Source organism: Anabas testudineus, chromosome 16 (genome assembly GCF_900324465.2).
Source record: "Anabas testudineus chromosome 16, fAnaTes1.2, whole genome shotgun sequence".
NCBI classification, from domain to species: Eukaryota; Metazoa; Chordata; class Actinopteri; order Anabantiformes; family Anabantidae; genus Anabas; species Anabas testudineus.
In genome coordinates, this window is record NC_046625.1 from 14,005 (window position 1) to 35,729 (window position 21,725).

At 44.0% G+C, this 21,725-nt stretch overlaps 2 protein-coding genes across 3 annotated transcripts; one reads left to right on the top strand and one right to left on the bottom strand.

Moving 5' to 3' along the window:
* Window positions 1–375: 375 nt before the first annotated feature.
* LOC113169490 (2,4-dienoyl-CoA reductase, mitochondrial-like) lies at window positions 376–18,589 on the bottom strand. Of its 2 annotated transcripts, XM_026370924.1 has the most exons (10): window positions 18,503–18,589; window positions 9,457–9,656; window positions 8,539–8,596; window positions 8,366–8,452; window positions 3,419–3,566; window positions 3,213–3,312; window positions 3,034–3,106; window positions 1,698–1,844; window positions 1,493–1,555; window positions 376–620 (listed from the first exon to the last, which is right to left on the bottom strand). In XM_026370924.1, the coding sequence occupies exons 1-10, from the start codon at window positions 18,551–18,553 to the stop codon at window positions 561–563; spliced, it is 987 nt and encodes a 328-aa protein (XP_026226709.1). In that variant the 5' UTR covers window positions 18,554–18,589; the 3' UTR covers window positions 376–560. The 2 variants fall into 2 exon arrangements, with proteins under 2 accessions (XP_026226709.1, XP_026226710.1); XM_026370925.1 differs by lacking the exon at window positions 376–620 and having other exon boundaries at window positions 1,487–1,555; window positions 1,656–1,844.
* Window positions 18,590–18,878: 289 nt separating this feature from the next.
* On the top strand, window positions 18,879–21,672 carry LOC113169493 (phosphomevalonate kinase-like). The gene is made up of 5 exons (XM_026370927.1): window positions 18,879–19,259; window positions 19,781–19,844; window positions 19,935–20,087; window positions 21,146–21,275; window positions 21,356–21,672. Exons 1-5 carry the CDS (start codon window positions 19,165–19,167, stop codon window positions 21,505–21,507), a joined length of 594 nt encoding a protein of 197 aa, XP_026226712.1. The 5' UTR covers window positions 18,879–19,164; the 3' UTR covers window positions 21,508–21,672.
* The last annotated feature ends 53 nt before the right edge of the window (window positions 21,673–21,725 follow it).

Below are 21,725 nucleotides of genomic sequence, written 5' to 3' on the forward strand. Positions count from 1 at the left end.
TAGCTACTTCACAGATGCACATTGTACAGAATCTAATAATAATATAATAATTATGAAATAGTAAATGCTGAAGCAGCTCTCTGTACGTACAGGCTTAAATTACATGGTCTTTATGTAACACAGATCTTCATCTCTATTATTTGATCTTTCCTACAAATGTATCATTTGTTATTCATGTTTGTTGAATAGATCTGGAATGAACATAAATATTTACATTTGTTTAAAGTTTTTTTTTAATGAATTCATTAGTTTCTTCACAGTGAGACTGTGTAAAACAGAAGCAGACAAGGAAACAGGGGAAGAAAGAGAGAAGGTATTAACCACCCGCCTTCCATGACATTTGACATTATTTTACAAGGAAAAACAAAAATACAGTTTAAACATTAAACTTCAATGTTTTATTCTCTAACCTTAAGATTTTGTTCACACGGAGCATATCAATTAATAGCAAAATAGCAAAACTCTGCCAACCCCTTTAGAATCTGTCATCACTTCTTAACACCAAGACGACATTATCACGTCTCCGAGCTGATGCACACAGAATGATCTGATTGGTGTTTTTAGGATCCTTTAGTGCTTCTGATCTTCGCCTCCATCATCTTCCACTGATCAGGACTCACCTGGAACACAATCACATCTAAACATGGTCACATTAAATAATATTTTATTTTCATTATCTGTGGTTCTGACACATACAAAATATTAGTAAAGGGTAGGGCTTGATGTGAGTAAATATTCTACCTGAAGCTCAATAAATGTTTTCTAAAGTCTAATGTGTTTATGGTGGAATAATGTGGGTTATTCTAATCAGCCATTACCAGTAATCAGTACACTCATTATCACTAAGAATGATGTGTTTGTATTTCACTATCATCTCTTCTCATTCATTTATTTCACTTCTATTAAAATGACAAAATTATGTTTAGTTTTGTTTACAAGTACATTACCTAAAGTATTGCACCTAACAACAGTTTTAAAAAGAAAATGCATGTTGCCCTTTCATCCTTAAAAACACTCGACAGATGCATCGGGGGGGCGGCAAGTAGGAAAAAAAATAGCATGAAGGATACATTTGTGGGATCCCACTAAATCTTCCCAGATGGAACAAACTACTTTTACTACTTGAAGTCCCTGAACACTTCGCTCTAAAAACTGTTGCACAGCTGTGAGTTTTAAGGTAAAACCCACACAGAAAGAAAAATTACCATTGATGTTCACAGACAACTTAAGTTGGCCGTTAACATCTGTCAGACATCAAGTAAACAAACATTCAAAAGCAAATGTGTTAATTAGGCCCTTTTGCCAGTTTGTGTCAAACTAACAACCAGAGCACAGTACAGACTCTCAAGATAACAATTTATTACATAACTATTTTACACATGTATCCACCAGTGAGGCAGAAAGTCTGAGATAATAAGTGTCAATATCAGTGTTATTATCTTACACGTCCCGTGTTTATTTGGGGTTCAGAGGACTTCAGTGACACACTCACATCTTGCAGATGGTTAAACTCTCCTGCCATGAACACGTACTCTCCCCCATCAAACCGAATCACCTGAAAACAACCAAACAGGTAGCAATCACCACCAAAACCCTAAATTCTGATCATTCTTGGCTCTGGTCTATGAATGTCGCTGTAAACTTCAGTGACTCACTGAATCAGTCTAAACTCTGATTCAGGAACAGTGTAGACTCACAGCTCCAGACATCCAGGTGGCAAAGTCACTGCTCAAGTACGCTGCCAGGTTTGCGATCTCTGCTGGTTTTCCAAGTCGACCCACTGGCATCCGATTAATCATCAGTTTCTCAAACTCTCCTGTTGGGTCTAGGCGGCTGAATGCCCCCTGAACTCACAAAGTAAATGACAACAACAACCAAATACACATACACTACCGCTCAAAAGAATCACTTACAAATGTATTTGTTTTCCAAAGAAGAGCAAATTCATGCAATTCAGACTAATCCGGCCTCTATGCAAAAATGTATATCTTTTTTTAAAAGTCATCTATTATTAGGAATGTTGCACAGCTAACAACAATTCAAGTTAATCATTTGTTAAGGCTAATTGATTATGAGAAAACCCTTTTGTAATGGTGTTGCACAGCTGAGAACACTTGTACTAATGGAGCAAACAAGGGAGCATGGCATTCAATAGGTTACTTCAGTACCTGAACATCAGCTGTGGTTTGTTTACAGGTTCCAATAGGTACCAACAGCCAGGAAGACAGAACTATCATTAGAGACCTGTCAGTGTATTGTTGTCTTGAGAGAGGAAGGCTACTCGATGCTAGAAACTGTGAGGAAACTAAGAATGTGTAATCATGCCGTTAACTACTACTTTCAGAAAGCAGCACAAACTGGCTCTAACAGGGATAGAAAAAGGAGTGGGAGGCCCCAATGCACAACTGTGCGAGAAGACAAATATCTGAGAGTGTGGAGTTTAGGACAATGCCTCACAAGTCCTCAACTGACAGATGCACTAAATCGATAGATAGACAAACCCAAGTGTCAGCATGAACAGTGAAGACCATTTGTGACTTCAGGATGCTGGAAAAAGATGTATCTCAGACTGGCCAATAAAAAGAAAAGACTGACATGGGCAAAAGAGCACAGACATTTGATGCTGGAAGACTGGAAGAAGGTGTCAGATGAGTCCAAGTTTGAGGTCTTTGGCTCAAACACAAGAACATTTGTGAGATGCAGGACAAATGAAAAGATGCTAGAACAGTGGTTAATACCTTCAGTCAAACATGATGGAGGCAGTGTGATGGTCTGGGTGCTTTGGAGGTGGTGAAATAGGAGATTTGTACAGCTAGAATGTCTAAGGATGTCTGCCACTGTAATTGTGTTTCCATCAAAATCATTATTTCTACCTCTGACAATGTTAGCATGTCCTGTTCTTTTGCTATATTTCCTATTCTGACTAATTTTTATGTGTGTTTCCTTGGAAAAGAAAAAAAATGTCTAAGTGATCCCAAACTTTTGAGCTCTAGTGTAGACCAAAGCAATCAGCTGTGTTTAGGTGAATGGTACCTTGGTTTTGATTGGACCAGGCTGGATGATGTTAAACCTATGACCATAGCGCCCCCACTCTCCAGCCAGAGACCTGACCCACCAAAACAACACTGTTACCACAGCAACCACTCAACGAGTCCTGGACATTGAGAATTTAACCCTTTTAGCAACACATCTTTTGTAAAGGTCAAACTGACTTGTACAGGGCCTCAACCCCAGCCTTCGCAGATGCACTCGGGACCACAAAACCAGAACCAGACTCAGCATAGATGGTAGTGATGGCCAAGAAGGAAGCACCTGGACAAGAGATAAAACATGAAACATTAAACCAACACCACAAAACTAGAACCTGATCAGTTTGATCACCGTCTGAAATATGAACTAGGGTGAGAATGCCTCTGACCTTTCTGGTTCTGGATCAGTCTCTTGCCCAGCTCCAGAGTAACGAAAGCAGTACCATTCAGGACTATGTCAGTGATGCTCTTCCAGGCATTTGGCGACAGATGCGCTGATGGACACACAAAGTTTCCTGCTGCATTGTTGATGATCACCTGCACCAATCAGATAACACAGGTACTGTGATATCACACAGATATAATAGGGAATTAAACAACTTGGTGTACATAATTTTGTTAGAGAATGTGAAGTCACAGACTCTCTTCTCCTTTCATCTAGAACCTTTGATTCTCACTGATGGATTATAAACCATGTGGAGTCACTGACTTGTTAGATGGTCTACTGTTTTTCCACCTGCTTAGTGATAAAAGACCTGGATTGTAAGTTTGTGATAGATTCTGTCTGAGACCACCTCCTGTGTTTAACGAGGGTTATTTAATCCTTCATTAAACTTCTTCCTTCACACCTTGTTTGAACCAGTTGTTTCTTCTGTCCTGAATATAAACATTACTGTCTTCAAAAGTCGTTGATCTGGTCTTTCAGATACAGTTGGTCTGCTGAGTCCTGTGCTGAGGAGCTGGATCTCCTGGGTTGTGCTGCGAGTTTGTGAAGCTGTTGTTTCTCCTATGTACAAATCTGTACATTCTTAAATGCATTGAACTGCAGATAATAGATTGCTCCGTTTGTGTCTGGGTGTTTAGTCCTTGGGGTGGCCCAGTTTCTGTGTTGAGTGTTGCTTGGTTTGAGATGTAGAGATGCTGTGTTTCTTGAAGATCCTCCTGAGCTTTTCAGACACTCTCTCATCATAAGGAAGGAATTGTCTTCTTCCCAGTTTGTTGTGGCAGTGACCCTATTAGGTCTTTTCCTGACAAAAGCCCAGTTAGGATAGCCACAAGTGCCTCTTTAATGTGTTTGTTTTTTCCCCTTTCCCTCTGTCCTAGTAGGAATGCTCTCTGCCCAGTGGTTTAGGGTTCTGATCACTCCAAGTTTCTGTTTCAGAGGATGAAGAAAGTCAAAGAGTAAATACTGATCTGTATGTGTGGATTTCCTGTAAACTTCAATGTTGAGGCTTCTGTTTTCCTTAATATGCACTGCATAATCCAAGAAGTCAAAGTCAAATTTCTCAATTGTACCACATGCAGAGTACATACAGAGAATTGAAATTGCATTTGCAGACATTTCATGGTTTTCTGCATTCATTTGTCACAACATGTGATATGATCTTCAAAGGACCTATCAGAGGATCTACAATCAAGAATTGTTGATTTACATAAAGCTGGAAAGGGCTACAAAGTGATGTCAAAGACAAATTCACCAGTCTACTGTTAAACAATCCACAAATGGAGACACTTTAGCACAGGAGCAAGAGCACAACAAACATTCATTAATGAAGTAAAGAAATAACCCTGAGTGACAGCAAAAGATTTAAAGGCATCATTGGAACTGGCTAACATCTGTGACCGTGACTCTACAGTAGGTAAAACATTGAACAAATAGGGTGTCTATGGCAGGACACCACGAAGGAAGCCATTGCTTATTAAAAAGAACATTGCTGCATGCTTGAAGTTTGTCAAGAGCACATTGACACTCCACGGCAGTATTGGCAAAATATAACGACAGCAAGAGCTTGTTGTTTGTTTCCTCTAAGTTCTGTAACTCTGGTCCAAATTCTAAATTAATTTTTCTAACTTTTGTATGACTTATCAAAGGTTGGAGGAACTTGTTGTTGCCAACAATCCTTTGCTATCAATGTTATTCCACAAAAGACACTATTATGCTATAGACAAAATAGGTAAAAATCATATACACTGCTCAAAAAAATAAAGGGAACACTTAAACAACACAATGTAACTCCAAGTCAATCACACTTCTGAGTAATCAAACTGCCCACTTAGGAAGCAACACTGATTGACAATCAATTTCACATGCTATTATGCAAATGGAATAGAAATTATAGGCAATTAGCAAGACACCCTCAATAAGACCAGGTCCACTTCTCAGTTCCTATGCTTTCTGGCTGCTGTTTTGGTCACTTTTGAATGCTAGTGGTGCTTTCACTCTAGTGGTAGCATGAGACGGAGTCTGCAACCCACACAAGTGGCTCAGGTAGTGCAGCTCATCCAGGATGGCACATCAATGCGAGGTGTGGCAAGAAGGTTTGCTGTGTCTATCAGAGTAGTGTCCAGAGCATGGAGGCGCTACAAGGAGACAGGCCAGTACATCAGGAGACGTGGAGGAGGCCGTAGGAGAGCAACAACCCATCAGCAGGACCGCTACCTCCGCCTTTGTGCAAGGAGGAACAGGAGGAGCACTGCCAGAGCCCTGCAAAATGACCTTCAGCCGGCCACAAATGTGCATGTTACTGCTCAAACGGTCAGAAACAGACTCCATGAGGGTGATATGAGGGCCAGACGTCCACAGGTGGACGCCATGGAGAACATTCTGCTGCCTGTAACATCTTCCAGCATGACCACTGTGGCAGTGGGTCAGTAATAGTGTGGGGTGGCCTTTCTTTGGAGGGCCGCACAGCCCTCTATGGGCTCACTAGAGGTAGCCTGACTGCCATTAGGAACCGAGATGAGATCCTCAGACCCCTTGTGAGATCATATGCTGGTGCGGTTGGCCTTGAGTTCCTCGTAAGGCAAGACGATGCTAGACCTCATGTGGCTGGAGTGTGTCGGCAGTTCCTGCAAGACGAAGGCATTGGTGCTATGAACTGGCCCGCCCGTTCCCCAGACCTGAATCCAATTGAGCACATCTGGGACATCATGTCTCGCTATATCCACCAACGCCACGTTGCACCACAGACTGTCCAGGAGTTGGCGGATGCTTCCGTCCAAGTCTGGGAGGAGATGCCTCAGGAGACCATCTGTCACCTCATCAGGAGCATGCCCAGGCGCTGTAGGGAGGTCATACAGGCACGTGGAGGCCACTCACACTACTGAGGCTCATTTTAACTTGTTTTAAGGACATTACATCAAAGTTGGATCAGCCTGTAGTGTGTTTTTCCACTTCAATTTTGAGTGTGATTCCAAATCCAGACCTTCATGGCTTAATAAATTTGATTTACGTTGATAATTTTTGTGTGATTTTGCTGTTAGCACATTCAACTATGAAAACAACACTATTTAAGTAAGTAAGTATTTAATAAGAATATTTCATTCAGTCAGATCTAGGTTGTGCTATTTTAGTGTTCCCTTCATTTTTTGAGCAGTGTATATTATTCACATATACAAAAAAATGTGGGCTTATTTATAAAGTGGTGTGCAGAAAGCGAAATCTGCATAAAAACTGACTGGTGCAGCTGCTGAGTTCAGAATCTGTGTGTGTGTGTGTGTGTGTGATTGATCCCCTTGGGGAAATTGTGGGTGGACAGCTGCTAGACAGTATGTCAGCGCTACACTTCGGTGTCTTGTCCAAGGACACCTCAGCAAGTAGCCAGGAGGAACCGGGAATCAAACCACTCACCCTGGGGTTCGTAGGCAACTGTGTTACCCCCTGAGCTAGTGAGTCGTTCGTGTGTGTGTGCGTGCGTGCACGCGCACTTGTATGGCTATCATTGTGAGGAGCAGCATGAATTTTTTAACATTAGGCTGAGGACATTTTTAAAAAGTGACGACATTGTAGCCAATCCTCACAATGAGAAGGGTATATAAACAGCAACCACGAGATTAAGAGTATGTTTTAAAATTGGGTGAATTAATTGGTCTCACTTGGCTCTCCCCACCACGGCGCATGCCAGGTGCAATTTGGTGTTAATTAAATTAAATTAAATTAAAAATAGAAAGAGTAGATTAGCATACCTCACACTGACTGCCTTTCTGGCTACGCAACCCAACTGACTAAGCCGTGACGTGACAACTGACAGGAGGGTGACGACCTCTTTGGGACTGGAATAATGGTGGTGGCTTTGATGCACATGGGGCCCACAGCTTGACTCAGTAACATGCTCTTTGGGTCAGCATTGTTGGAATCCTCTGTCGAGAAAAAAAACTTTTGGGGAGGCTGTCTGCTGCTCACAGATGGGCTGATATAGTTCATTTAGTGCCTTGCTTCTGTTGTTGTTTGAGCTAGGGGTGGTATAGACAGCAACGAGCAGTATGGCTGAATATTCCCTTGGTAAATAGAACAGCTGGCACTTGACAATCAGAAATCCACCAGGGCTTAGCATTGTTTGCAGACCACAACAGGCACCAGGCATCATTGACGTACGCACAGAGCCGGCTGCCGCAGTTCCTACCTCCCTCTACGAGAGCTCTGTCCACTCTGTAGCATGTTAGCCAGTGAAGTTGAATGGTGCAGTCCTGGATGTTGTTGAGTCATACTTCTGTGAACTCAAAAACACAGGAATCTTCCACAGTCCTCAGAGGTAAATGCATTTGTTTATTGCCCCAAGAGCCTTTGTTAGCCAGTATGATGGAGGGGATTGTCAGTTTATGTGGGCTAGCCGCTAGCCTAGCCTGGATACCTCCACGCTTATTCCTCTTCTGCTGTCTCTCACACTGCTTGTGGCACCTCCACTACGGGCAAAATGCAGGAGTGGGAGTCGGTGATTGGTAAGCCTCTGGAGCAGACCGCCGTTCCCTAGTTCTCTGGTGAGCGCATAGTTTAATTCTATAAATGTGGTTCTTTCAATGTTGAGCAGAAACTCACAACTGTATGTGATCTTTGGGAGAGATAAACACAATGAACGTACTAAAACACATACTGAAAGCTTCATAAGACAAGGAAAACACCATACTGTTGGGAGAAAGAGAAACCGCAGCGTGTGTACATGCCGCCTTCTTCATTTAAAAAGAAGGCCAAGCACATCTCTGTGATATCCTCACAATTGGATTTAATGGTGCTGTCCATAGCATCATTATCAGAAATAAATTACTGTGTAATATAAATAAAGCAAATCTCCTCTACAGCTATAGATGCGTTATGTTTGATAAAATGCATGTGTTATTACATCAGGAAGTCCAGTCAGAGTCTCCATCTGGTCAACACAGCAAGAAACCGCCTCAGGGTCTCTGATATCACACTGAACAGCATGGACCTGAGGACAAAGAGACAGAGAAGTGAGTCAGACTAGGTCACACCAGAACAAACAAGTTCAGGTCAGTTCTGGTTCTGGTTTATCACCTTGTTTCCAGTCTGGCTGCTGATTTCTTTAGCTGCCTGCTGCAGAACATCCAACTTTCTGCTCAAATACAAACAGCAAGTCAGCGTTTATTTGTCACATGCAGTTTGTGGATTGGGAACAAAGTCTGTCTCAGCTATTTTTGTGTCTTCTCATCTAATTCTCAGTGGATCATACATGAATTTAGGTTCTGTGTGTAAGAGGACCGAAAGAACTGAATGTAAAAAGCTTGTTATTAAGCTGGCTTAAGGCCTGCTTGTCTGGTTGTACCTTCAAGGTCTCTAGGCAGGGGCAGGTTTCTAACTCTCACTGCATCTCCACTGGCGTGCCACAGGGATCAGTTTTTGGGCCTTCAACTCTTTTCCATCTATACTACATCCCTATGTTCTATTATTCAGTCATATGTTTTGTCCTATCATTGCTATGCTGATTGATTAGACAAAAAGGACATGTTACACCACTCTTCAGATCTCTGCACATGCTTCCTGCACCTGCTGCGTCAGCAAGCCCTGACTCTTACCTACACCTTATCTCTAAATATCCCAGAATAACCTTTTCAGCTCAGTAGTTTCACAATGGTGGACGCTCGGCTGTCTGTCAATTTTCAAAAACTTACTAAAAACAGAACTCTTCTGAATCTCTCGCTACACAGAAAAGAAAAACAAATTATGCACTTTTGCCCCATGTAACTTAAGCAGCTTTTCCAAGAGTACTTTACTTTATAGTTCTTCTCCTTGGCTCAGATATTTTGCTTGCTTTGTATCTCACTTGTAAGTCGCTTTGGATAAAAGCATCTGACAAATAACTAAATGTAAATGTAATGACTGAGCAAAATGTCGAATTTTTGGACCATCAACTCAGGGATTGAAGAACCCCAGTTACCGTGATCGAGGTAGTGGATCTGTCATGTGACTTCTTACCTGCTGGCAATGACACACTGGGCCCCCAGCTGTGACAAGGTGTTGGTCATGGCTCGGCCCAGACCCGTCCCCCCTCCAGTGATGAAGGCCACTTTGTTGTTGAAAGCTCCAATCGGCAGCATGACGCCTTCAGTTGGAAGGAAGAACCTTGACTGAGAAGGAGGAGAACTGGACTGAACCGAGGAGCTGTGGAACCATGACTAAAACACAGAAGAGATTAATCAGAACCCTCAGGAACATGGACCTGAGCAGCCAATCAAAGGAACTGTTGGGTTTAAACAAATTAAGGTAAAATCATAATGACTTCCTAAAAGTTAAATAATTACTAAAGATCAAATCAAAGTTAAACAAGGAAAGCATCAGAAAACATAAAAATACATCAAACAAACAACTACTACAGTGAAACTACAGTAATGGACCAAATTAACTATTATCTAATTAGTTAAAGTTAATGATAACTACCTCACTTGTGACAGAATGAGTGTGAGTGTTAATATTGCTTTTTGTTTTTGGTGAATTTGTCAGAAGTATATGAAGTAAATGTTTGATTGAGCTCATTCTTCACTCTTTAAACTGGATCCTTCTCCACTGATCATCATATGTTAAATTATTTATCCTTTGTTAGTCTAATCTAATTTTCAGTTGCTAGATTCACTTCCACAACAGTTAAAAAACTATATGATTATTTAGCTGTTTCCTAAATTTTATTCTGTTAGAGTAATGACTGGTAACCTCTCTGCTCATATTTTCTGATTAATTGATCAATTGAATTCTTCCTTATAGAATACAATACATGAAAAGATTCAAAGAAGAGAGGTGGGCTCTGGTCATCTCTCGGCTCGACTACTGCAGTGTCTTACTGATGGGGTTACCAGCTACACCAACCAACCTCCACATGATCCAAAATGCAGCATCACGTCCCATTTTTGATCAAACAAAAAGGACACATCATTCTCCAGATCTCTGCACTGGCTTCATGTAGCTCCTGCATCAGGTTCAAAGTCCTGACTCTTACCTACAAAGTGGCCAACTCAACAGCACTGGCCTACCTGAACTCCCTCATTCTGGTCTACAATCCCTCTCTTGTGGCCCCCTCACATCACCTCAAAAGATCCCAGGCAAAACTTATTAGCTCTATGTCGGTGAAGATTCTCAGTCGTCCATGTGAAGTTATCTGGAGTCATGGCAACTAGACTTCCATCTTGTTAGGCTGAACCGTTTCACTTTTCATCAAGAAGCTTCTTCAGTCTAAAGATAGTTGGTTACTCATATTACACTGATACTCATATTACACCTGATACTCATATTACACCTGGACAATAATCATAAACCAACTTACACAATGTACATTTTCAATACTGCCATCTAGTAATATCCATATACTGTACATACTCACACTGCTACATATACTGTACTTACATGTATATATTTTATTTATTACTGAACTGTTTATACTGTCAGGTTTCATAGCCTATTTATCTCGGACTGTGCCAGTTTAGTCTTTCGTCTCCTTTGGTCAGACTGTCTTTCTGACACTCTAGTATTTAAGCTGTTGTAAAAATGCAATTTCCCCATTGTGGGACTAATAAAGGTTTTTCTTATCTTATCTTCTTATCTTAGAGACCACAAATTATCCTGATCAAAGATCTCCTTCACTTCATACATCAAAGAAATCTCTAGAACTGCCTTTTTTCACCTAAGAAACATTGCTAAAATTAGGAGCATCCTGTCCCAAAGTGATGCTGAAAAACTAGTCCATGCATTTGTTACTTCCAGACTGGACTATTGTAATCCATTATTAATAGTTTGTCCCAATAACTCATTAAAGAGCCTCCAGTTAATCCAAAATGCTGCAGCCAGAGTTCTGACTGGAATTAGCAAGAGATCATATTTCTCCAACGTTAGCTTCTCTCCATTGGCTCCCTGTTAAATCCAGAATTGAATTTAAAATTCTTCTCCTCACTTATAAATCCCTTAATAATCAGGCTCCATCTTATCTTAAAGACCTCATAGTTCCATATCTTTCAAGCAGAACTCTCCGTTCTCAGACCGCAGGTTTACTTGTGGTTCCTAGAGTTTCCAAATGTAGAATGGGAGGCAGAGCCTTTAACTACCAAGCCCCTCTCCTGTGGAACCAGCTCCCAGTTCAGGTTCGGGAGGCAGACACCCTCTCTACATTTAAGACTAGACTTAAAACTTTCCTTTTTTATAAAGCTTATAGTTAGAGATGGATCAGGTGACTCTGAACCATCTCTTAGTTATGCTGATATAGCTTAGTCTGCTGGGGGACCTCTACTGATAAACTGAGCTCCTCTCCTCTCTCCTTTCTCCTGTATCAATGCAAATGCCACCATTTCATGTCATTAACTTTGTGTCTTCTCTCTCCTGTAGTTGTGTTTCCTCCTCTCTGTCTCCCTCTCTCTGTACTTTTCTCCAGGTATCCTCGGCCTGTAGCTGTACATCTCCAGAATCCAGTTCATCTGCCCAATGTTCTTGATGCTTGTTGTTGTCTTTATTGCCTGCTGTTCTTTTCTCTCTTCTCTTTTCACTCACCCCAACTGGTCGAGGTAGATGGCCGCCCACTATGAGCCTGGTTCTGCTGGAGGTTTCTTCCTCTAAAGGGAGTTTTTCCTCTCCACTGTTGCCTAAAGCTTGCTCAAATGGGATTGTTGGGTTTTCACTATAATCTTTTGTATAAATATTTTCTGTAAGGTCTTAAACCTTACACTGTAAAGTGCCTTGAGATAACTTCTGTTGTAAATTGGCGCTATACAAATAAAATTGAATTGAATTGAAATTGATGCCCCAGGTTTGGTTCTACTCCACCCATGGCCTGAATAGGCTTGTTAGGTGAAACAATGGAAGGGGAAGATCTTATAGTCACACCTCTGCCAAACCCTATTATCTCCTAAAGTGGGTCGTTAGGTGTGTCCAACTTGGTGCAGGTGTGAACTGGCTCTCAAACCACTTGTAATTTGCAATAAGTGAACAACATTATCCTCAAATGTCCTTTGTCTTTTAGATTGAGGTACACAGCTGATTCAGGTCCTGAGGTAGTACTACTCCTGAGTTTTGCCATCTTCCTGTGTAGTCGCTGTTTGGTTTCTTTAATGTACTGCTCAAAGCACTCTTCACTGCACTGGACTGCACGCATACACTATACTGCTCATCTTGTGTTTTGTAGTCTGGCCTTTGGGGTGGACAACTCTGCCTGAGTGTTAGCAGGCTTGAAATAGACAAGTATGCTGTGTTTTGTAAAAATCCTTTCCAGCTTCTCTGAAACCCCAGCCATGTAAGGCATGAGCAGGTTTTTGTGTTGAACCTGGGACTTCGGCTGTTCCGTTGTTCTTTTTCTGGAACAGGACGCTGCCTTGTTGAAGGCCTACTTGCGGTATCTACAGGTCTTGAGAGCTGTCTTCAGATGCCTGTCGTCCTTCTTATGGTATTCTGTGGAGGTGGGAATGTTTGGCACTCTGTGGTTCCATGTAATTGAAGCAGCTCTTTCAAGAGCACTTTATAGTTTGTGTATCTAAGTCCTTGACTTATAGTACTGATATTCTATTTCGTATAGGCTTCGCCCTCTAAGAGCTGTCGCTATTTGGTTTATCCCCGCGCGCATGCGCAGTCGTGAAGAATTCTTTCGCGCCCTGTGGCAGCACAGGGCTACCTCACTCAGGTCCGCCCACAGAGTATAAAAGCCCTGCGTGACCTGAGGACTGCTCCCCTTTTTACTTCAGCGTGCTATGCAGTCACCTTGTGAAGATAAGAAGATGTGCTGTATTCTACGTTCCACCGGCGGGGTCCGGCTGTGCCCAGGATGCAAAACTGCCTTCATCCTAGACGACGACCTCCATGCTCGCTGCGAAATCTGCCTCAGCCCTGAACATGCCGAGCTAGCCCCCACTCCTCGGCCCACGTGCCCCTATTGTGCACGTCTGCCCCTGGAGGAGAAGCAGCGACGAGTGGACACCTTCGCGGTGCTCCGGGAGGACGACGGAGGCGACAGCTGGGCTAAGCCAGTTAGCTTCCACATGGGAGAAGCTATCGACTGCCTGAACCCCCCCAGTCTAGAGGGCGAGCTCCATGTAGGACAACAGTCCCCTGACTTGGCTTCCTCCATTGTTGGCTCCCCTCCTGGTTCCCCCCTCTTCCTCGTGGAAGACATTGGTGACGACAGGACTCTTCAACCAGCACGGCGACATGCCTTCTCCTCTCTCCCGCCTGCTGGCCACCTGACTGCTTGCGGTGCTCTTCTCCGGGACCTCCCTGAGATTATAAAGAGAGCGGTTGACAGGAAGGGTATTCCTCTGCCTCCAGAGCCGCCTGCACCTGCTCCCAGCAACATGGTCGGCGACTTTTATCGCAGTGAGCAGGAGGTTAAACGCCTTCAGCTATGGCCGACTTTTCCCGCCCTCCGCCCTTTCCTATCGGAGGCCGGTCAGAATCCTGGGAAGCTGAAGGCTCTGGTGGCTCGTTATGACCCCTTCACCAGAGTTCACAGGGAGACGGAACGTGGCTTTCCTGCCGTTCCACCGCTAGAGCCTAGTCTAGCCTCCATCCTGCTCCCTAAGGCGACCTTCTTCGTCAGACATTGGCCTACTCCGCCATCTTCCCGTGACCAGGTCACCGCCCGACTCACCGACCGCACACACCAGTGTGCCGCTCAGACGGCAGCCGCCATCAATAATATCGCCCTGCTCAGCTCCTGTTTCCTCCATCGCCGCGCAGCCTGGAGTGCTGCCAGCCGAGTCAGCAGATGAAATCAGCAAGGCTATGGCAGCCATCCTCACTTTGTTGTCAGCCGCAGCGGTGGTGCAGTCCCGCATCATGGCCTGGATGACCATGTTACAGCGTGGCTTCACATGTCTCAGCTCCCGGAACAGATCAGGAAGGGCCTTTTGGATGGACCCACCAGCCCCAATGGGCTGTTTGGTCCACTCCTTCAGGAAGCTATTTCTCACATGCAAAAGGCGTCAGAGGAGGCAGACAGAGTGAAGAGACTCACATCATGGAGCCGTGCATCAACGCGGCCTCCGCGCCCCCAGGACTCCTGGCGTGATCGCAGAGACTCCCGCAGCAGACCGAGACGCCCTTCAGCCACAGCTGTCGCAGGCGTCCCTATCCACTCCGCTCCCACCGCCTCCTCCTCCTTCTCATCCTCAGCATGTCCCGGCAGCGCCCAGGCGGCCTGTCCCTCGCCAGTCGGCCTGGTCAAAACCGCCTGCCGAGCCTCCTTGCAAGCAGAGATGGCAATGACGGGATGCGGGAAGCGTGTGCCACTCTGCTGAATCTGCCGCACAGAGCAGTTTCCTGACATTCAGTCCGCTTCTGTCTCCACTAAGTTTTTTGCGGCCGGTTATGTTGACGCACACGTTTCCCACTCACAGGTACACTTCAACGCACTCACACACTCTGTGCCAGCGATGCGTTCCGCCCCTTCACTCACCGGTGTCTGCTCGGATGAGACGTCTCTCTCTCCTGACATCTTGACGTCTCGTCCACACAAATTTCCTATATATGGCCCCCCCACCGCTGACACTCTTGTACGTGTTAGCGGGGGTTTTTCTCTCTGGCGTGATTCAGACAACGACTCGTTTTCTCTGGATTCACAGCCCTTTCGCTTCCGCCCTCCCATGGGCTGCGACGAGCGGTCATTCAGCGGCGGAGAGGGCTCTCCTCTGGTTATCAGCCATGTTCACGGAGGCTCCGCAAAAGTGTGCTCGCCCGCTTTCAGAGTGTTACTTGGTGTGGCGAAGTCTGCTTCCTCTAAACAGGTGGATGAACAGTGTAATTAAACAAGGTTACACTCTCCAGTTCTCCTCTCCTCCTCCTCCATTCAACGAAGTGATGGAGACTGTGATGCCGTCTCAGGCGGAGACAGCCGCTCTGCAGACGGAATTGACAGAACTACAGGAGAAGGGAGTAATTTCCGAGAAAAAAGACGGGCGGCATGAGACTCATACTCGACCTGTCCCTGTTCAACAAGCACATTATAAAGTGACCGTTTCACATGCTCACCATAAGACATGCGATGGAATGTGTTCGTCCCGGCGATTGGTTCACGTCAAATCGACCTAAAAGAGGCATTTTTTCCATGTGCATATCATTCCAAAACACAGGAAATTCCTGCGTTTCTCTTTCCACGGGGTTCAGTTTCAGTACAACTGTTTGCCTTTCAGTTATTCACTGGCTCCACCCACGTTCTTCAAGTAGTGGAAACAGCCTTGGAACCATTACGCAGGAGGCGAATCAGAGTCTTGTTTTATTTAGACGACCTGCTTCTGATGGCTTCTTCCAGAGAAACTGCAGCGCTTCACACAGCGCAGCTCGTGGAACACCTGTCTCTGCTGGGTTTTGCCATAAATTGGACAAAGAGCTCCCCACTGCCCTCCCAGTTTCTTGTTTATCTTGGAGTGTGTTTGGATTCATGCAACATGACAGCGACACGCTCTCCTGCGAGACGGAAGACGCTCGTTTCTCTCCTCACGCGCATCTCGCCTCACTCTGTAGTGACAGCTCTGTCAGTGATGTGTTTACTGGGCATAATGTGAGCCTGTCATGTGGTGATTCCCCTCGGTGTTCTTCATATGCGTAAGATTCAGTCTCCGCTTGGATCCGATCCGTCACAGGAGACGCATGGTGTCTGTCCCGCCCTCCATTCAGTCGGATCTGAATTATTGGAAAACCCCTCGTGTGTTGTCAGAGGGAGTTCTCCTGGGCAGAGCTGCATCACACATCTCGGTGTACACAGACGCATCTGTGTTCGGCTGGGGCGGCATGTGTCTGTCCCAGGTTGTGGGAGGAAGATGGAGAGGACCGCCATCTCTCCACATAAATTGTCTGGAGCTCTCCACAGTGCTCAAAGTGCTGAAACATTTTGCTCCTCTGCTGAGGAACAATCACGTGATGGTGAGAACAGACAACAAAACAGCTGCCGCTTACATCAATCGACAGGGCGGTGTTCGCTCAGCCCGCCTGCTGGAAATAGCCAGAGATCTGCTGTTGTGGTCCCACACCAAGCTAGGCGGACGGCCGCCCAGTGACTGGAAAATCAATCCCACGATCTCGCTGGAATTGTGGAACAGGTTCGGCACGGCAGAGGTGGATATGTTCGCGTCTCGCGAGAATGCACAATGCGCGCTGTGGTTCGCTATGGACACACGCGACAATCCTCCACTCGGGGTGGATGCTTTTGCTCATCATCCATGGCCCAGAGTCCTTCTCTATGCCTTCTCTCCCATTCCTCTGATTCCACGTCTCTTGATACGTGTACAGGGGGAGCGTCTGTCGGTCATTCTGGTGGCTCCGGAGCGCACAAGTGCTTCTTGGTTTCCCACAAGGATTCAGCTGTTGTCGAGCGATCCCTGGCGGTCTGCGGTGGCGCAGCGACGTACTCTCACAGGTGGACTATACGATCCCCCACTACCCAGTGATAGGTCAGCGCCTGTGGGCATGGCCCCTGAACAAGAACATTTAGAGAGCCTGGGTCTGCCGTCTGCAGTGATTCGCACCATTCAGAATGCAAGAGCTCAATCCACCACAACGTCATACGGAGCAAAATGGTCGGCTTTTCAGCGATGGTGTGTGGAGAAGGACATGGATCCCACTTCCTGCTTCATTCCCCAAATTCTGTTTTTTCTTCAGTTATTGGTAGATCAGGAGCTGGCTCTGTCTACGGTTAAAACATATGCCGCAGCCATTTCATCTTGCCATGAGGGTTTTGGAGAGAGAACTGTTTTTGCGCATCCATTGATTAAACGGTTCTTAAAGGGTGTTCAGAGACAGCGGCCTCCGACTCGTAATATTATGCCTCAGTGGGAATTGCCACTGATCTTTGTGCGCTGTCGGTCTCCCCTGCCTGCATTGTTATGAGGGAAGATGGAACCTTGGCAATTCTCAGACCTAATACGGCATTCACACCTAAAATACTGACTTCCTCCTTTAAATCCAGAGTCGTTACATTCGAGGGGTTTTTCCCTCCTCCCCACCGTAGTGAGGTGGAGTTGGCTGCGCACTGTCTCTGTCCTGTTCGTTCACTGTCACATTACGTGACGCGCACAGCTGTTTTTAGACAGACTCAACAATTGTTTGTGCATTACAGGGAACATTCCCAAGGGAAAGCTCTGACCAAACAACGGTTGTCTCACTGGTTGTGTGAAGTTATCACACAGGCTTATGTGTCAGCGGGTAAAGAGCCTCCTCGTAATGTTCGTGCTCATTCCACTAGAGCCATGTCCACCTCCACAGCCCTTTTCAAAGGTATGGCAGTGGAGGATATATGTACAGCTGCACCGGGGTTACAATACGTAACCAACGTTTTGCTTTGTACCTCACTTGTAAGTCGCTGATAAAGCGTCTGATAAATGACTAAATGTTAATGTAAATGCCAAATTAGTAATAGTTAAGTGACTTTGAAAATAAAAGTTAAGGGTTAGGGTTACCTATCAGATTAAGAAAACTGCTTTATAGATTTATTTAAAATCAATATGTTGAAATTATATATATCTGCGATGTCTTTATAGTTTGTAGTGTTCTGTGCGTTAGTGTTCAATGTTTCTGAATCAGTTTCATGACATATATGACACTGACCGTAACTTAGCTGTAACGTATGTCTGAATTGAAACATTAGCAACAAAACACTACACAATCATTTATGATGCGTTTTTGTTCATAGCCTCCCAAAAAATGAAGTTATACAAAGACATGGACTGACGAGAATGGGCTGAGAGACAAATAGCCCCTTCAACTGTTATTTAAAGATGGAAGATTTAGACAGACATTTTGAACTTAACCAAATATCCAGTATCATAAATACATTTTTCACATTTGAAACAAACCGAACTTCAGAAAAATCGACTGTAAACTCAGCGAGGTATGGAGTTTTTAATAGTTGATAAACCCCTAACCCAGGGGACCCGCTCATGGTGGCCGAGTTGACGCATCGACACCAATAGACGTGAAGTCCTACAGGTAGCATCTAGGTGTAGATATATATATATATATACAGAAGTTTTTTTTTTGCTTCATTTGTTTTGTTCTCTCTCACCTTATGCGGTCTGAAAATTCCACTTCTCCTAAACAATACAAAAGCCGCCATTTTGCTCAGTACTGATGAACTTTGTCCCGGATTATACCAACCCAAGAGGTGGGAATTTACCATTCACAATCGGCCTAATCTAATAGTGTACAATACATTATTGGAAAAAATATTGTAATACTTTCACATAATTTGATAGAAATGTGTTGTCTTTGTGTCTTAATTTAATCACTAAATATTTAATGGTCCTGTTGAATCTTGAACTTTCACTCACTGTCCTTTTTATTATGTGATATAATCTAATCATTTTCGGCCTCTGATCAACACCCCCACCTTCTCGGAATGGTTCAGTCTACAAAGTGACGATAATCACGTGTTGTCGTAACGCACGTAAACATAGTCACTGTAGATAAAAGCTTCATTTTATAATTTGACTTCTCTCCTCAAACAGTTGTCTTGGGGTTTAGAGTTAACCGAATTGGATCGATTGCTGATTAAACTGACACTTCTGTGTCTGTTGAAATTGCTCCGAGAGTAGTTGTCTGTCCATGGTTAAAGGCTTCCTGTTAGTTCGCACAATTACGGTACCGGCCCAGCGTGGTCTGACCGTCTGACTCAGCTCAGAAACCCGGAGCTGGTCTGGGCTAGTTAGCAAGTTTAACTAGTGATAGATGGGGGACCAACTTTCGGAACCCAGACTAGTTCTCGTTTTCAGTGGGAAACGGAAGTCTGGAAAGGATTATGTGACACACCTGATCCAGGAGCGGTTAGTGCTTTACTGTTTTTTAATGTGAATCATTCACGTTAAGCTTGTGGAGCTGAATAAAGTGATTCAGCTATGACAACTAACGAAATGTGTTCAAATGAATCTGATCAGAAGCAGAAACGTTTCACAAACTCCAAGCTTTAGCAGAGTTAAAAAAAAACAAGTCTGATTCTCGTCAAGTTGTGAGTCTCCTTGTTCCTTTGACGAGCACAATAAACATAGTTTATTTAAACAGAGTCAATTGTTAAATTATTCTGCAACAGAACCAACTTCAAACACAAAAGCAAAAAATCAATTTAACAAAAATTGAGAAGCCTCTGTAAACATCATGTTGCCTGAGATCATGTGTTTACCTTTAGAGCCTCAGTCTTGTTACCTGACCTAGATTCACTTTTTCTCATTTTGCTTCTGTCAACAAAAATGTACTCTCACAAGCCAAAAACTTTTAACAGCAAAAATTTTACATGTGAATGAAAACTGAGATTTTACAAGCGCACTTACGTCACCTGTTTTTTCTGCAGTTTGGGGCCTGATGTTTGCTGCATCCTGCGTTTGTCGGGGCCCCTCAAACAACAGTATGCTCAGGTGAGACCTACACCTGCTGATACACACATACAACATTTTACCAAGGTTACGCCCCCTGGTTACAACATGTGGTTACTCCTGTTCCTGCAGGAACACAATCTAAACCTGGACCAGCTGCTGGGTCCTGGTCCGTATAAGGAGCAATATCGGGCCGACATGATTTGCTGGGGAGAAACCCGGCGATGTCAGGACCCTGGGTTCTTCTGTCGCCTAGCAACCAGAGGAGCAAGCCAACCAATCTGGGTATGTCATCATCAGCTGATCTTGTCTTTTCTCCTTTTCCTTTTGTTTTTCTGTCATTTTTGTAGTAATGTCACACAAACCAGAATGCGTTTTGTTCCAGTGGGATTAAGACCAGGACAGAGTTCCCAAGATGATGGTCCAGAATAGAGAAGCTGAGTGAAAAGGACAAGGAATGGTTACAGAGAGGCACAGCCTTTATGTCTTAGAGAGATTCAGTGACTTTCAGGAAAGTGCAGTGTTCTCAGTGGTGAGACTGCTGTACATGGGTTGGGGAGTTCCAGCTCCAGCTTCTTACAAAACTGCTGGATTGAAAAGTAGGACTAAGATTTGTTAGGAACTGTGTTTGAAATTACTATGAGCAAGTACATCGCTTGAGGAAGACATTTTCCCGTATGTTCACACTTCACAGCTCCACTTCATAGAACCACAGAGTGATAATATTGGTAGAACAATATTTTGGCATCATGATTGAAAAGGCAGTTCTCTGAGTGATCCTTTTGTTTAATTTTTTTTTTCCAGCTGATAATTTCAGAAAATAAGCTTCATAGCTAAGCCTAACCCAAACAGGTCTAAATTGAAATGTTGTGTAGAAGATGATCTGCTCTCATTAAAGGCCTTAAAAAGCGAGCTGATTACCGGTACATATTCTGCTGATAGGTCGTCCAGCAAAGGTCTGAAATAAAGGCTCAGCTTTGTTGTTTTTGTTTGATGGAAAAGGAAACAAACATGTATTCTGCTCATGTATTAAAACCCATCACTTCTAAAAGAATATTCTGCTTATTAAAAACTTAGTCTACCTTTAATTTCTCCAACATAGTTTTTGTCATGAATAACACAAATGTACACATTTCCTTGATTAATACAATTATTACAGGAAAACATAAAAACATTACCCTTCATTTTTCTCTTTAAATCAATGAGGAAAGTAGGACATGCACCTCCCTCCACACTAAACATGAATTAGACTTTACTCAGCTCAGTTTCGAACTCGTATTTTATCTGGCTGCCATTATCCTGATTGGCCAGGTGCCAATGCTCTGTGCTCTCTGATTGGTCAGGTTGTAAGTGATGCACGCCGGCTGTCAGACCTTCAGTGGTTCTGGTCCAAGTTTCCTCAACAGACTTTAAGCGTCAGAGTTCAAAGTACAGAAAAAACACGCGAACAGAGAGGCTGGCGCTTCACAGCAGGTGAGACTTACCTGTCTACTTAGCTGTCATTCTGTGTGTCTCCCAAGGCATGTGTTTACTTGCATTAACTCGTCTCTCAGGGGTGGATGATGCAGAGTCAGAGTGCGGGTTGGACAGCAGCGTGGAGTTTGACTGGATCATCACTAACGAGGCCGATGCCCCCTCGTTAGACGAGCAACTGCAGCCAATCCTGACTCTAGCCAAGGAAGCAGCTCGGTCAGCTGATCTCTGATCAATAATGTTATTGATGAATAATCCTGATGGACAAGTTACTGATTTATTAAAGTTTGTCAGTATGCTGATGAGGAAAAAGGTCTTTAAATGTTTTCTAATTTTTACTGTACAACCTTTACCTGACAGCTGGGGTTACTATACTGTACAGGCAAACACAGATAAACCCCTGAACCCTGTAATAGAAATAAATTTACAAACAACAAAAAAAAAAAAAAA

Excerpts from the sequence above, each read along its gene's own strand:
- LOC113169490 (XM_026370924.1), bottom strand. The coding sequence starts at position 18,553 with ATGGCGGCTTTTGTATTGTTTAGGAGAAGTGGAATTTTCAGACCGCAT. Across the intron at positions 8,597-9,456 it reads CAGTGTGTCATTGCCAGCAG|AAAGTTGGATGTTCTGCAGC; the intron begins GTAAGAAGTCAC and ends GTATTTGAGCAG. Across the intron at positions 1,845-3,033 it reads CTGGTCCAATCAAAACCAAG|GGGGCATTCAGCCGCCTAGA; the intron begins GTACCATTCACC and ends TTGTGAGTTCAG.
- LOC113169493 (XM_026370927.1), top strand. The coding sequence starts at position 19,165 with ATGGGGGACCAACTTTCGGAACCCAGACTAGTTCTCGTTTTCAGTGGG. Across the intron at positions 19,260-19,780 it reads ACACACCTGATCCAGGAGCG|TTTGGGGCCTGATGTTTGCT; the intron begins GTTAGTGCTTTA and ends TTTTTTCTGCAG. Across the intron at positions 20,088-21,145 it reads GAGCAAGCCAACCAATCTGG|GTTGTAAGTGATGCACGCCG; the intron begins GTATGTCATCAT and ends CTGATTGGTCAG.